The 13,385-nt window shown below is 53.1% G+C and overlaps 2 protein-coding genes across 2 annotated transcripts in view; both read right to left on the reverse strand.

Moving 5' to 3' along the window:
- The window catches only part of eif4ebp3l (eukaryotic translation initiation factor 4E binding protein 3, like), a 6,359-nt gene extending 6,165 nt beyond the window's left edge, over positions 1-194 (reverse strand). Inside the window, exon 1 of the mRNA XM_064325345.1 lies at positions 1-194. This exon is cut by the window's left edge and continues 226 nt beyond it. The gene's annotated coding sequence lies outside the window, so the exon portion shown is untranslated.
- Positions 195-4,688: 4,494 nt separating this feature from the next.
- LOC135249791 (ankyrin repeat and KH domain-containing protein 1-like) overlaps positions 4,689-13,385 on the reverse strand; it is a 39,201-nt gene continuing 30,504 nt past the window's right edge. Inside the window, 10 exon segments of the mRNA XM_064325352.1 lie at positions 4,689-5,295; positions 6,024-6,185; positions 6,522-6,727; positions 7,361-7,615; positions 8,822-9,016; positions 9,437-10,986; positions 11,470-11,619; positions 11,809-11,964; positions 12,311-12,842; positions 13,063-13,228. Coding sequence (XP_064181422.1) covers positions 5,236-5,295; positions 6,024-6,185; positions 6,522-6,727; positions 7,361-7,615; positions 8,822-9,016; positions 9,437-10,986; positions 11,470-11,619; positions 11,809-11,964; positions 12,311-12,842; positions 13,063-13,228 — 3,432 coding nt within the window. The 3' untranslated portion in view covers positions 4,689-5,235.

Consider the following 13,385-nt stretch of genomic DNA (forward strand, 5'->3'; position numbering starts at 1 on the left):
CTATTCAAGAGCCACGAATTGGAACAAAGCCGGGTAGCTAGTCACTTAAAGACGAAACTGCATTAAAACAGATATCGCCCGCGAGATGGGGGGGGGAATAAATCCAGATATTTTTAAGCCAGCTCGGTGAGAGGTCCGTGTGCTACACACATCGGGCGAGGCAGGGCTTGAATGCAATGTGTTGACCATGTGCGCCTGTTTTTGCAGAGCGAGTTCTGACAAAAAAAAAAAAAAAACCTACGTGACCAGACTCATGTGATGTCCCGTGGTTTCGCAACTACTGAAAAGCGCCCGAGTTCCTGTCACGTGGTGCCAACTTCGTGCAGGGACCAGGCGTTTATTTATCAAACGGTATTCACCCACAGCGTCTTCTAAGCGGATGCACGAGAATATTAGGATTTGTTTCAGACTGAGGCCATTATGGACATATTGATAAAGTTATATTTGTGTCGCACCAAACCTGCGCGTTATTTCCATAACGATTAAAATTTTTTTTTTTTTACAAATTTGCCTGTAAAATTTGAGCGATAATATTTTTTACATGTTCTACAAGACAACATTTTTAGTGGCATTATATTGAAAGTTAAGAGACAATAGATGCTGCATGTCATAGACCTATTTGGCAAAGCCACGTAGGGACGATTTGTGTTTACCAGCTACGTGTGCGTCACCTATCTACCGTGCTAATAAGCAAAGGAAGCTACTGTACAAAGTTTAGGGAGTGATCTGTTTGCGACACATTGCAAGCTCTCTGCTTACATTACATCATTCGGATATGCGCCGATGACAAAAAACGGTACAGGTGGAAGTAGATTTGATTATCAAGTGTACGTTATAGGTATGATTCCGGTTGAAGTCAGAAAAAAATCCAATATTTGGAAAAAGTATATACAAGTATGTATCGGTAGAAGGTGCACGAATTAAAACCGTGATAAATACAGACGAGGAGCGCTCAATACAGACCCCGGATCTGTTCACTATTCAAAACATAATCGGATACCAGCACTGCAATTATGTATTTTTCTTAGATTTTAAAATGTAAATTAATCTAATGTGAAATTCCGGCAACTGATAAAGGAAACACAGATTAAGCACAGAGATAAAACTCAGATTAAAACACCGAATGAACTGAATAAAATGAACTATTAATTGTAATCATGTACGTTTAGAGCTACTGTTTTTTAACCCGTCCTGAGCTCAGAGGAATGTACCGAGTTCAGGTGCATGCAAATGCAGAAGAATTACTGCACGCGGCGCACTTTCTAATCGGCTTGCACCCTACGGCTTGCACGCACCAGTCACGCTCAGTATCGCGCCTGTTACTCGCATTGCACCTGTTGCTCGCATTGCACGATCACTGTGCATGTGTCAACGTGTTCGTTAACACAGTGTTGATTTTCCTGGAAGCCAGTTATGAATTATTGTATTTTACATTTTTGTAGTATTTTTTCCAGCCTATAGCATACAACATATTAAACAACTGACATTACAATGAACGTTTAAAACTAACCGAGCAATGCAAAGCACCGCTGTGTAATTTCGAAAGCTGGAATCCTGAACTAGATAGCCTGCTGTGTCTGTAGATACAGTTGAGTGTGTTTGTGTGTGTGTGTGTGTGTGTGTGTGGTGCAGGTTTGCACAACAAGGGCTGATCCGTTTCAGGATTTTGTGCAAGTTATGCACAATTATTAGTTCAATCATATTTTTATCTGTTTAAGAATCAGCTACAGCTGCAGATTTTACTGTGCTCAAGTGCAAGAGCGAAACAAAATTTATCGAGCGTTTACAACACTGACAGAGTTATACCAGCTACAGCACTGACAACACTGACAGTTGCACTGGCTACAACAATGACAGAGTTACACCAGAAACAACACTGACAGTTATACCAGCTACAGCACTGACAGAGTTACACCAGCTACAGCACTGACAGTTATACCAGCTACAGCACTGACAGTTACACCAGCTGCAGCACTGACAGAGTTATACCAGCTGCAGCACTGATAGAGTTATACCAGCTACAGCACTGACAGTTACACCAGCAACAACACTGACAGTTATACCAGCTGCAGCACTGACAGAGTTACACCAGGTACAACACTGACAGAGTTACACCAGCTGCAGCACTGACAGAGTTATACCAGCTACAGCACTGACAGTTACACCAGCTGCAGCACTGACAGAGTTATACCAGCTACAGCACTGACAGTTACACCAACTGCAGTACTGACAGAGTTACACCAGCTACAGCACTGACAACACTGACAGTTGCACTGGCTACAACAATGACAGTTACACCAGGTACAACACTGACAGAGTTACACCAGCTGCAGCACTGACAGAGTTATACCAGCTACAGCACTGACAGTTACACCAGCTGCAGCACTGACAGAGTTATACCAGCTACAGCACTGACAGTTACACCAACTGCAGTACTGACAGTTATACCAGCTACAGCACTGACAGTTACACCAGCTGCAGTACTGACAGAGTTATACCAGCTACAGCACTGACAGTTACACCAGCTGCAGCACTGACAGAGTTATACCAGCTACAGCACTGACAGTTACACCAGCTGCAGCACTGACAGAGTTATACCAGCTACAGCACTGACAGTTACACCAGCTGCAGTACTGACAGTTACACCAGCTGCAGCACTGACAGTTATACCAGCTACAGCACCGACAGAGTTATACCAGCTACAGCACTGACAGTTGCACTGGCTACAACAATGACAGAGTTACACCAGCAACAACACTGACAGTTATACCAGCTACAGCACTGACAGAGTTACACCATCTGCAGCACTGACAGAGTTATACCAACTACAGCACTGACAGTTACACCGGCTGCAGCACTGACAGAGTTATACCAGCTACAGCACTGACAGTTACACCAGCTGCAGCACCGACAGAGTTATACCAGCTACAGCACTGACAGAGGTACACCAGCTGCAGCACTGACAGTTATACCAGCTGCAGCACTGAGTTATACCAGCTGCAGCACTGACAGAGTTATACCAGCTACAGCACTGACAGTTACACCAGCTGCAGCACTGACAGGGTTATACCAGCTGCAGCACTGACAGAGTTACACCAGCTGCAGCACTGACAGAGTTATACCAGCTACAGCACTGACAGTTACACCAGCTGCAGCACTGACAGAGTTATGTCAGCTACAGCACTGACAGAGTTACACCAGCTGCAGCACTGACAGTTATACCAGCTACAGCACTGACAACACTGGCAGTTGCAGAGCTTGTTAGCTGAAATGAGAGAACCGGTCCAGATATCAACACATCACAAACCTGACCTCTGACAGCAGATAGACTAAAGCCAACAGCGAGCGAGGCCAGGTGTTTGCCAGCCAGCATGTGATGGACCCTGTGACCTTCTGGGTGATGATTTTGCGGTTTTGTGAGAGTACAGTTGAGATCAGGTTATGGCCCGGCTTTTCAGCAGGATGGACTGGGCAGCTTGTTGCTATCAGGTGCAAGCTAGCGCCAAAAACAGGCAAATCCTTCAGGAGAACCTGTTTCAGTCTGCAGAAATTTGCATTCAGGGCAAATTATTCATGTTCCGACAGGACAATTACCCAAAGCACACGCCGAAAAAAAAAATACAGGAATGATTTTGAAAGAGAGGTCAGCATCGGAGAACGGTCCAGCCAAAGCTCAGACTTGAATTCCGTCAAATATGTGGCTTGGCCTGAATATCACGGTCTCTCCCAAAGGGTCCAACCTAGGAAGCGTTGGAGGAAATTTGCATGAAGGAACTGACGAGAATCCCCAAATCTGGAGCGCCTGAGAAGACTGGATGGCGCGTCCCAACGAAGGCTCACCTCCAGAGTACCGCCCCTGGGGGCTGGGACGAATAACCCCCTAAATGAGAACCTTTTCATTTTACACAAAATATTAACACATTTGTCCCCTGCATAAAACATTGGAATTTGTATTCCATGCATTAAGTTTGTGCAATGAGACAAAATGTGAAGAGTACAGTAAGGTGGCGATCACTTTCTGAAGGCTGTGTGTGTGTGTATATATACGTATATATAAAATGTATGCAAAAATATGTTCTCATCTAAATGTAAGCAAATGTGGGCATTCCTTCTGGATAACAGGACTGCAAGTCATGGGCCCTGTTTTTAAAAACCAAGCAATGACATCAGTCTGCTGAACTTGTTTTCCACTCCAGACCTGCAACCTTTTCCTCCAGTGACCTTGTGCCAACAACAGAGGGCGCCGATGTAGCCAGTATCTTAAATTGAACTCTATAATTCTGTGGTACAGAGACCATTTCTCACTCTAGTTCAGAAAAGCAGGCCTGAACTTCAGTTTGTAATGAGAGTAAATCAAACATTAACCTGTCGAGCGATTGTGATAATAAGAGTTGTGAGGAAAGTGCTTCAATAGCTCATATAACGGATGTGTTTATCCCTTTAACCCTCAGCCCTCTGTAGTCGAGAGTTCACAAATAAAAAAAACCCTAACTTACTCTGCCCATTACAGACAAAACAGTATTGAGCTTCTGTTGAAGAATATGGGTAAGTGAACCAATACACCAATCTATTACAGAAACAGGGCAATGCTGTAAAAGAGCATCAGCCAATCACGTATCAAACAAAAGTGTAAATAAAAACAGTCGTGTCATTTTGGAGAATTTAAAAGAAACAAAGGAAAAATCGGGTCCATTTCCATCTTTTTATTGAATATTAAGGTAAATATTTCACATTAATACAGGCTACATAAAGTAGAGCCACTATACGACATGAAATTTACTCTCATTTTAACCCTTTTTTAGTATGTAAACAATTATACATGTATTTACCACTCTAAAAGGTCTGATTTATGCTTCTCTGTAGTCTAGTTCTTGTCCGAGTATAAATAGCTTACGGTCCTGTTGAGCCCGGCCAGATCAAGAACGGTTCAGGTGTGGTTTAAAGTCAAGATGGCTACGCTACGCAGAGGTGGTGTCCTGTTGAACAGGCAATCCCGTTTGTTCATAGACAGTGGTAAAGTAACAGCCCACACTCAATTCTCATCGTATTCTTTTTTATTTTTTTAGTTAGGCACATCAAAAATGGCGTCCGGCCTCTGCGCTTCTCGTCTCGCTTAGGACACCTCTAGGTTAACATTATCATCGCGATTATCTTGTTCATTAGGAATTCACGTCGTCTCTGGCGCTGGGTGTGCACACGCCCGCCCGTCGCCCCGACGCTCGGCCGCTCCCGCGCTCAGTTCACGTGGTTCAGGTGCACGTTCCCCACGTGTGGGGCCCACGTACCGGGCCAGACCTGCAGGGAGAGAGACGATCAGCCACCAGCAGGAGCAGCGACACAGAGAGAGACACACAGAGACAGAGACCCGATCAGCAGCAGGACCAAAAGGGCCAAGAGCAGACCGCAGGCAGCAACACACAGAGAGACACACAGAGACAGAGACCCGATCAGCCACCAGCAGGAGCAGCGACACACAGAGAGACACACAGAGACAGAGAGCCAATCAGCCACCAGCAGGAGCAGCGACACACAGAGAGACACACAGAGACAGAGAGCCAATCAGCCACAGTAGGCAGACCACAGAGACAGAGACCACAGCACAGCAGGACCACCAAGAGACAGAGAGAGAGAGCTCGCACCATGGGAGCAGCGACACACACAGACAGAGACCCGATCAGCCACCAGTGGGAGCAGCGACACACAGAGACACAAAGGCAGAGACCTGGCCGTACGAGTACTGACAGCAGTGACAGAGCACTGATAATCAACCGACACACATGCAGCGATACAGAGTAACAAGTGACACAAGAGTTCTAGAATTTAAGTAATGGTGCCAACAGTGTAATAGAATTCAAACATAACACGTAATGGCATTGGCACTGAGTGACAGGATTTGGTGCAGACAGGGATGTTCCCGACACAAAGTGATGAGGAATGGCTCTGACAGAGAGTGGCGACTGACGGGGTGAGTGACGGGTGAGCCCAGCCTCAGGGACAGGCGGGACATTTCGGGGAGCCCTCACCTGCTGGGGGTCTGAGTTCTCCGCAGAGTTGGGGACGACTTTGAGGATGGGGTTCCAGGCGGGGTCAGCGCTGTGCAGGCCGTTGTACATGGGGGCCCCCGGCCCCTCCATCGGGGGGTGGGGGGGGATCATCGCTCCTCCGTACATCGACAACGGCATCCCCTGGAGACGGGAAAAAAAAAAAAAAATCACACGCCGATCGAGAGTCAGACGCCGCACGGACTGCGCCTTGGCTCGCCAACGTCTTCACGTACAGCCTGAGTGTGTGTGTGTGTGTGTGTGTGTGTGTGTGTGTGTGTGTGTGTGTGTGTGTGTGTGTGTGTGTGTGTGTGGTGTCTGTGGTTTGTTGTGTGTGTGTGTGTGTGTGTGTAGGTGCATGTTAATGTATAAGCATCAGATGAAGGTCTGGTGACTCACATGGACACTGGACTGAATAAATGAGATTCGTCTCTATGGCAGTGTGTGTAAACAGCACCTCCTCCGCAGTACTGCACTGACCTTGGAGAAGTCCATGAAGCTGCTGGGGAGGCCCTGGTTTGGGTGGCCCTGGCTGGGGTGGCCCTGGTGGAAGGCGTTGGAGGGCGCCACAATGCCCGTGTCGTCCTGCTCCAGGGGCTGGTGCTGGGACATCGCCGACAGCTCCGGCAGCTGCTGCTGCAGCATGTGCCCGCCCATGAGGGGCTGCGACCAGCCCGACATCGCCTCTGCAGCACCACAACATCATCGGTTCAGATCCCACAATCACAAACACAACATCATCGGTTCAGATCCCACACAGTCAAAACCACAACATCATCGGTTCAGATCTCAGTCAAAACCACAACATCATCAGCTCAGATCCCACAATCGCCACAACATCATCGGTTCACATCCCAGAGTCAAAACGATAACATCATCAGCTCAGATCCCAGTCAGAACCACATCATCAGGTCAGATCCCAGTCAAAACCACAACATCATCGGTTCAGATCCCAGAGTCAAAACCACAACATCATCAGCTCAGATCCCAGTCAGAACCACAACATGAGCTCAGACCCCACAATTACAACCACATCTTCAGCTCAGATCGCACAGACAAAACCACAACCATGTCAAACACTCACAGAGCAAAACCACTTCACACCCAAGCTTAACACATTTAGCAGTGACCATAATAACTCAAAAACAGCTTGTGAAGAGAGAAAAACAGCCAAGTGTAAAATGATCTACTCCAGGCTTTTCACAGCTTACAGGATTCTACTCCACCCGACCCATTACTGCTGATCTCACTAGGCCCACTAAGCCCTTCTAAGGCTGGGGGAACCAGCTCCCAACTAGTGACCCCCCTCCCCCCCTCACCTGAGGCACTGCCCACGCCGAAGGACCAGATGCCGCCCTGGCCGACGGGCGCGGTGTAGCTGCTGGTGAGGAGGGCGGGGTTAACGGAGCCCGTCTGCCGGATGCGGGCCAGGCGCTCGGTGCCGATGGGGGGCGGAACCTTCCGGTCCTGCAGGCCGGGGCCGCCGGGCTTGGACTGGATCAGGGGCGGGGCCGACGAGGAGGCGGAGAGGGGGGAGGACGCGCCTGACGACACGGAGGGGGCCGGGGACTCACCTGGGGAGGGGGAGGGCACACATTAAACCACACACACCACAGCACACTGACCGTACAGCACAACCCGACCAGTAAGAGTCCCCATACCACACCCCCCCTGTAGGGGGCAGTATAAGAACTTTTTAAAAATATCATTTTAAAACATTGAAGCCTCGGCTGAATAAAATGAGCTTAATATGAGTGTGTGTGGTCTTCTTTCGTTGGTTCATGCAGCTGTGCGTGTGTGTGTGTGTGTGTGTGTGTGTGTATGCGCGTGTATGCGTGTGTGTGCGTGTGTACTGCAGGATTTGAGTAAAGTGTCTACCAGTGTCTTACTTGTTCTGTATTTTTAAACAACCTAGGTGATTAAACAAGGAACTAAATAAAAAACCAGCGATTTAAAAAGGAAGCATCACCTTCACACCTCCTTGGTTCCTGCTCCCCAAAGCTTCAAGTGTCACATGATAATTACAACTACTATTTTTGCAAAACGGTAATAAATGTTACAATTTTATCTATCTATGTTCAAGAGACAGTTTAATTTTCAGAAACTGTAGAAAGTGAAACCCGGAGTGAAGTAAAAACAGGCCGAAAGTGCCCTTCTTGCCACCCCACCGCTTTAATGTTGATGTTAACGTTAATGAGCCCATGTTAAAGCCAGGAGACTGATCCCGCTGGGGCAGAGTGCACTGCGTCTGAACCAGACTCATCCCTGAAACACACCCCACATAAACACGCAAACGCAAAGGACGACGCCAGGCCGAAGTTCTGCAAACGCACGGCCTGGCTGCACACGCTCAATGAGCGCTCTCATGTCCCTGTGGGGCTAATAAACTCCAGTCAAGGGGGCGATACAGAGCAGTTATAAAAGACTGAGCGGATGTCCGCTTCATCCTGTTGTTACCGGCTACAGCGCCCCCTCGCTGTGACGCCTGACACTACAGCTCACGCTTGTGTATCGAATTTCTGGAGACACATTTTAAAACACACGAATCCGGCGTAGCATAGCCTAAGCATCAGCGTTTATGTTTACGCAGGGTATGTTTGGGGCCTTAAAACCCATCGATATAAAAGTCACAGGACTCTTAATGTGAAGGGAAATTTCAGGCAGAACTACCAGCTCAGGGTGTTCTGAGCACAGAGGTCTGAAAAACACAGTGACTGACAGGCAGCCAGAGCAGGGACAGGAAGTTGGCGGGTACGTACAGGAAGTTGGCAGGTACGTACAGGAAGTGGAGGCGCTCCAGGGGTGGGGGGAGAAGTGCTGGCGGCTGAAGGAGGGCGTGCCGACGGGGGCGGGGCCAGCGCAGGGGGCGTGGCCGGGCAGGAACACCGTGCTGCCCGAGATGCTGGTGGCAAAGCTGGTCAGCACGGCGGAGGAGGCGGAGCTCGAGCTCATCGAGGGATCCAATGGGTGCACAGCTGAGCCACCCAGGGGGAGAAAGACACGTCACACACGTACACACATGTACAACCCCTGCCACAATCCCCCCCAAATTACTACTCACCCCCCCCCCAAATTCACCCCCATCTTATTTCCACTCCTCTAATGACGCTGAAACCGATACTGAAAGATCGGCTTTAAGTCTTTGCCTTGTGTTTCCAACTTCACTGAGCAGATAAAATGGATAAAGATCGTGCAGTCTCATTATTTTCTGTGTGCAGAAACCCGCTTTTGATTTTTTTCCATAACTGTGCATTTATCAGGGGCATACACATCGCAGTCAAGTAATGCACCAATCGAAGTCCTACGGTAATTAATCTCTGGACCAATTAACCAGTTATCTCAACCAATCATGGCACTCATGCATCCACAGGCAGGTTTTGATTGGCGGTTCTCACCGATGGGGCTGCTGACCAGCCTCTGGGAGGAGGAGCGGTAGCCGGGGGCCTTGGACCCGTCCGGGGGGGTCATGACGGCCTCCATCTGGCCCATGCTCATGTAGGCGGGGGGGCCGCTGTAGCTCTGCTCCGGGGCGGTGCGGGTGGGCAGGTGACACGCCCCCCACACCTGGCTGTTGCCCACCTGGCTGCCGTCGAACATGCTGCTGAAGTGGTTGAAGAGGGCAGCAGGTCCGAAGTTGGGGGGCAGCTGGGCCTTGGCCCCCCCGTGCAGGTGCACCTGGGAGCCATTCATCAGGCCGGGGGCCTGGTGGGGGGGCGGGGCGGGGCCAGGGTGCTGCTGCTGCTGTTTCAGCGGCTCAGGGGCCACGTTCAGGGGCACGAACACGCTCTGTTGCTCCGGCAACGGGTAGAAGGGGCCCGGCGGCTGCATGCGGTGGGACATTCTGGGGGCGGGGGCGTTGCTGGTGTGCGCCACCGAGCAGGAGGGGGCGGGGTTAGCGGAAGTGGGCGGGACCAGGGCAGGCGTCGCCGGCTCTGCGCTGGAGGAGAAGGGGACGGGCGGCTGGGGGACGGGCAGGGACGTGGGCGGGGCCGAGAAGGGGAGGGGCCCGGCGGAGCCGACGGCGTCAGAAACTCCCGCCGCGGAGACGGGCGTGGGCGTGGCCTCCAGAGACGGCTTCTCCTTCCCGGGCGTGGGGGCCCCGCTGGGCTCCTGTTTGGGGGCGTGCTGCTGCTGGGCGGGCGGGGCGATGGGAGGGGGAGGGGGGGTGGAGGGCGTGGCGAGCGGGAGGGCGGAGCCGTGCTGGTGGGCGGGGGAACCCGCCAGCCGCGTGGCGCAGGCGCTGCTGACCGTGGTGGTCGCCGCGGCGACCTTGGGCTCGGGCGCGAACAGCTGCTTCCTGACGGACGAGGGGGTGGGGGCGCTGGGGGGGCAGGGCGGGGCCGAGGCGGAGACCGAAGGGGGCGTGGCCGCGGCGGCGGAGGCGGGGTTGGCGCCGGTGGAGGAGGCGGCGGCGGCGGCGTACTCGGCGTGGGAGGGGCCGGGGCGGGCCCCCCCGGTGCCGTTGTGTTTCGGGGAGCTGTTGGCGCTGCCCGGGCTGACGGGGCGCACGGGGAAGGGCCCCCAGGTGCTGGGCGCCGGGGTGAAGGTGCCCCCGAACTGCGCCATGGGCAGGCGCGGGTGGCGGATCTGGTGCATAGTCTGCGCGGCCAGCAGCGCCAGCTGGGGGTGGGCGTACGCCAGGGGGAGGGACACCGGGAAGGCCGGCCGCACCCCCGACGGCAGCCCCTTCCCCAGCTTCCCCGCCGAGGAGGAGGACGAGGATGAGGACGAAGGCTGGAAGGACATGCCGGAGGACGTCGCCATGGACGCCAGGGCCTTGGAGCCGCCGGCCACACCCCCCGACGGCGGGAAGGAGGAGCCCATCTTGTGCGCGCCCGGGGCGCGGATGTGGTTTCGGGGGATCAGGTCCTCCAGCTCCTTGGCGGGGTCCTGGATCAGCGCGTTGATCAGCTGGACGGCGTGCCGCGTCGACTCCGTGCCCCCCCTGCAAACACACACACCGAGGGGGTGGGGGGTCAGAGAGGGGACCGCACGTACCTCAACACCTTTACTTATTCTCCCAATTTGGAACAGACTCGGGCAGACCACAGGGGCCTAAACCTCCCAGCAACAAGCCTGGGGTTACCATGGAGACTGGAACCCCTGCGAACACGCCCCTGGGTGCTGCTGCAGCAGCTGACATGACTGAGCGTTCTGTCATTATGAGTCCTGTAAGGGGACAGGGCTAAGTATCCTCAACACTGAGGTTCACTGTCATAAACTCAAGAAGACCAGCAGGGTAATGGGGAGAGGAGGCGGAGAGACAGACAGACAGACAGACAGACAGACAGACAGACAGACAGACAGGACAGAGACAGACAGACAGGACAGAGACAGACAGACAGACAGACAGGACAGAGACAGACAGACAGGACAGAGACAGACAGACGGACAGACAGACGAACAGACGCGGGGTCGAGGGTCGTACCGGATGGTGATCATCCGCTCGCCGTTCTTGTCCTTCTGCTTGTCCACGTCGATGTGTGCGCCCGTCACGTCCTGGATGGCAGTGATGTTGCAGCCGCCCCGTCCCATGATCCTCGACACCACGGACGCCGGGACCGACAGCTTCTTAGACCTGCGCGGACCCACAGACACTCCTTACTGTCTGCTCACCCAGGCCTCACTTTCCCAGACTGCAACGGGCGCTTTTCACACGGCGACCAGCACGATATGTGCATTATGGGAGATGTAGTTTCATAGAAACTGAACAGGAATATGGGGTGGTGACGATGTCAGAGAGGAGCTCTTTCGGCAAGACACCCACCTCCGTACGACCTCCTTCCAGCCCTCCTCTCTCTTCTGGCCCCTCTTGGGACTGGCGAGGCTCATCTTGCCGCTGGGGGAGGACACTGGCAGTGACATCGTCTTGAAGGGGGAGGGCAGGGAGCTGGGCGTCAAGCCGCCGCCGCAGTCCTGCACCCTGAAGGGGGAGGGGCAAAGGCGCGCGCGCACCCGTCAATCACCTCACCCGTCAATCATCTCAGCCACACTGTGATCAAAGGCACTAACAATCACGTCAAATTACAGAGCTCTGAATAATTCTGCAAAAAAAAAACTACAAATAAAAACAACTTCTGTTCTATAACACTTCACACCTTTAGGCAGTTTACGAGAACGTCTGAATCATTACTGGCATCTTTACTGGGAAACGCTGAGCGTTCATCTGCTATGAGTAACAGTGCAGCCCTTTGGAGCTGTGGATGGGGGGGAACGTTCTGACTGGAGCACGGGTTCGAGTTGGCATGCTCAGGGGCACAGTTACTCACCTCTGTGGTTTGGATACGGACACCGTCACCTTCTCGTCGCGCGAGCCGTGCAGGGGGGGGCCATGCCTCCTCTCGGGGGCGGGCGGGGCGTGGGCGTGGACGGGGACGGAGGGGGCGGAGGAGGAAGAGGAGGAGGAGGAGGAAGAGGAGGACAGGGAGGACGAGGGCAGGTCGGGCAGGTAGTTGAGCTCCTGGCTCTTGCCGCTGCAGCTGCTCTCGCTGTTGCAGTCGGCGCTGTCCAGGTTGTCCGAGTCGCTGTGCCCCCCCGGCGCCCCGCCGCCCCGAGGCTCGCCCTGGATCTTGTTGCGGTCGGCCCGCTGCTGCGCCAGCGCCACCTGCGGGTCCTGCAGGATGACGGGCTCGCTGGCGCAGTCCTTGGTCTTGTTCTTCTTGTTCTTGCGGCTGGCGGTGGGGGTGGAGGCCGCGCCGGCGCGCTTCTTGCCGAAGGCGCCGGAGAAGGTGGGGGAGGTGGCCAGGATGCCGATGGTGGTGGTGGTGGTGGCGCTGGGGGGCTCGATGGGGACCTCCTCCTCTGCAGACGGACAGACAGACGGACGGTCTTGAGGGGGGGGTCCAACTACAACTGACTCTTTCACTCACATGGGTGCTTCTCCCACACAATCTGACTGAAAAGATCTCACATGCATGAACACACAAACACGCATATACACTCACATGTGCAGGCACACGGACGCACACACACACACAGACGCACACACACACACACACACACACACACACAGCATGTTTACCTTCGGCAGAGTCCTTCTCCTCGTCCTGCATTTCGCTGAAATCCTCCTTGACTTTGGCCTCCTCCTCTTCCTGTTTCTTCTTCTGCTCCTCTTTCTTCTTCTTTCGCTTCTCCTTGCGTTTCTCCCTCTTCGCTGCCAGGGCCTGTTTCTTACTCTCCTCCCGCGACTGTCACAAGAGTCACACACTGAGACTGCCGATCTCACCACGATCAGCCCTGCATCTGGGATCTACTATCGGCCCTGCATCTGGGATCTGCTATCGGCCCTGCATCTGGGAACTACTATCGGCCCTGCATCTGGGATCTACTATCGGCCCTGCATCT

The sequence above is a fragment of the Anguilla rostrata genome, chromosome 3, assembly GCF_018555375.3.
Source record: "Anguilla rostrata isolate EN2019 chromosome 3, ASM1855537v3, whole genome shotgun sequence".
Lineage (NCBI taxonomy): Eukaryota > Metazoa > Chordata > Actinopteri > Anguilliformes > Anguillidae > Anguilla > Anguilla rostrata.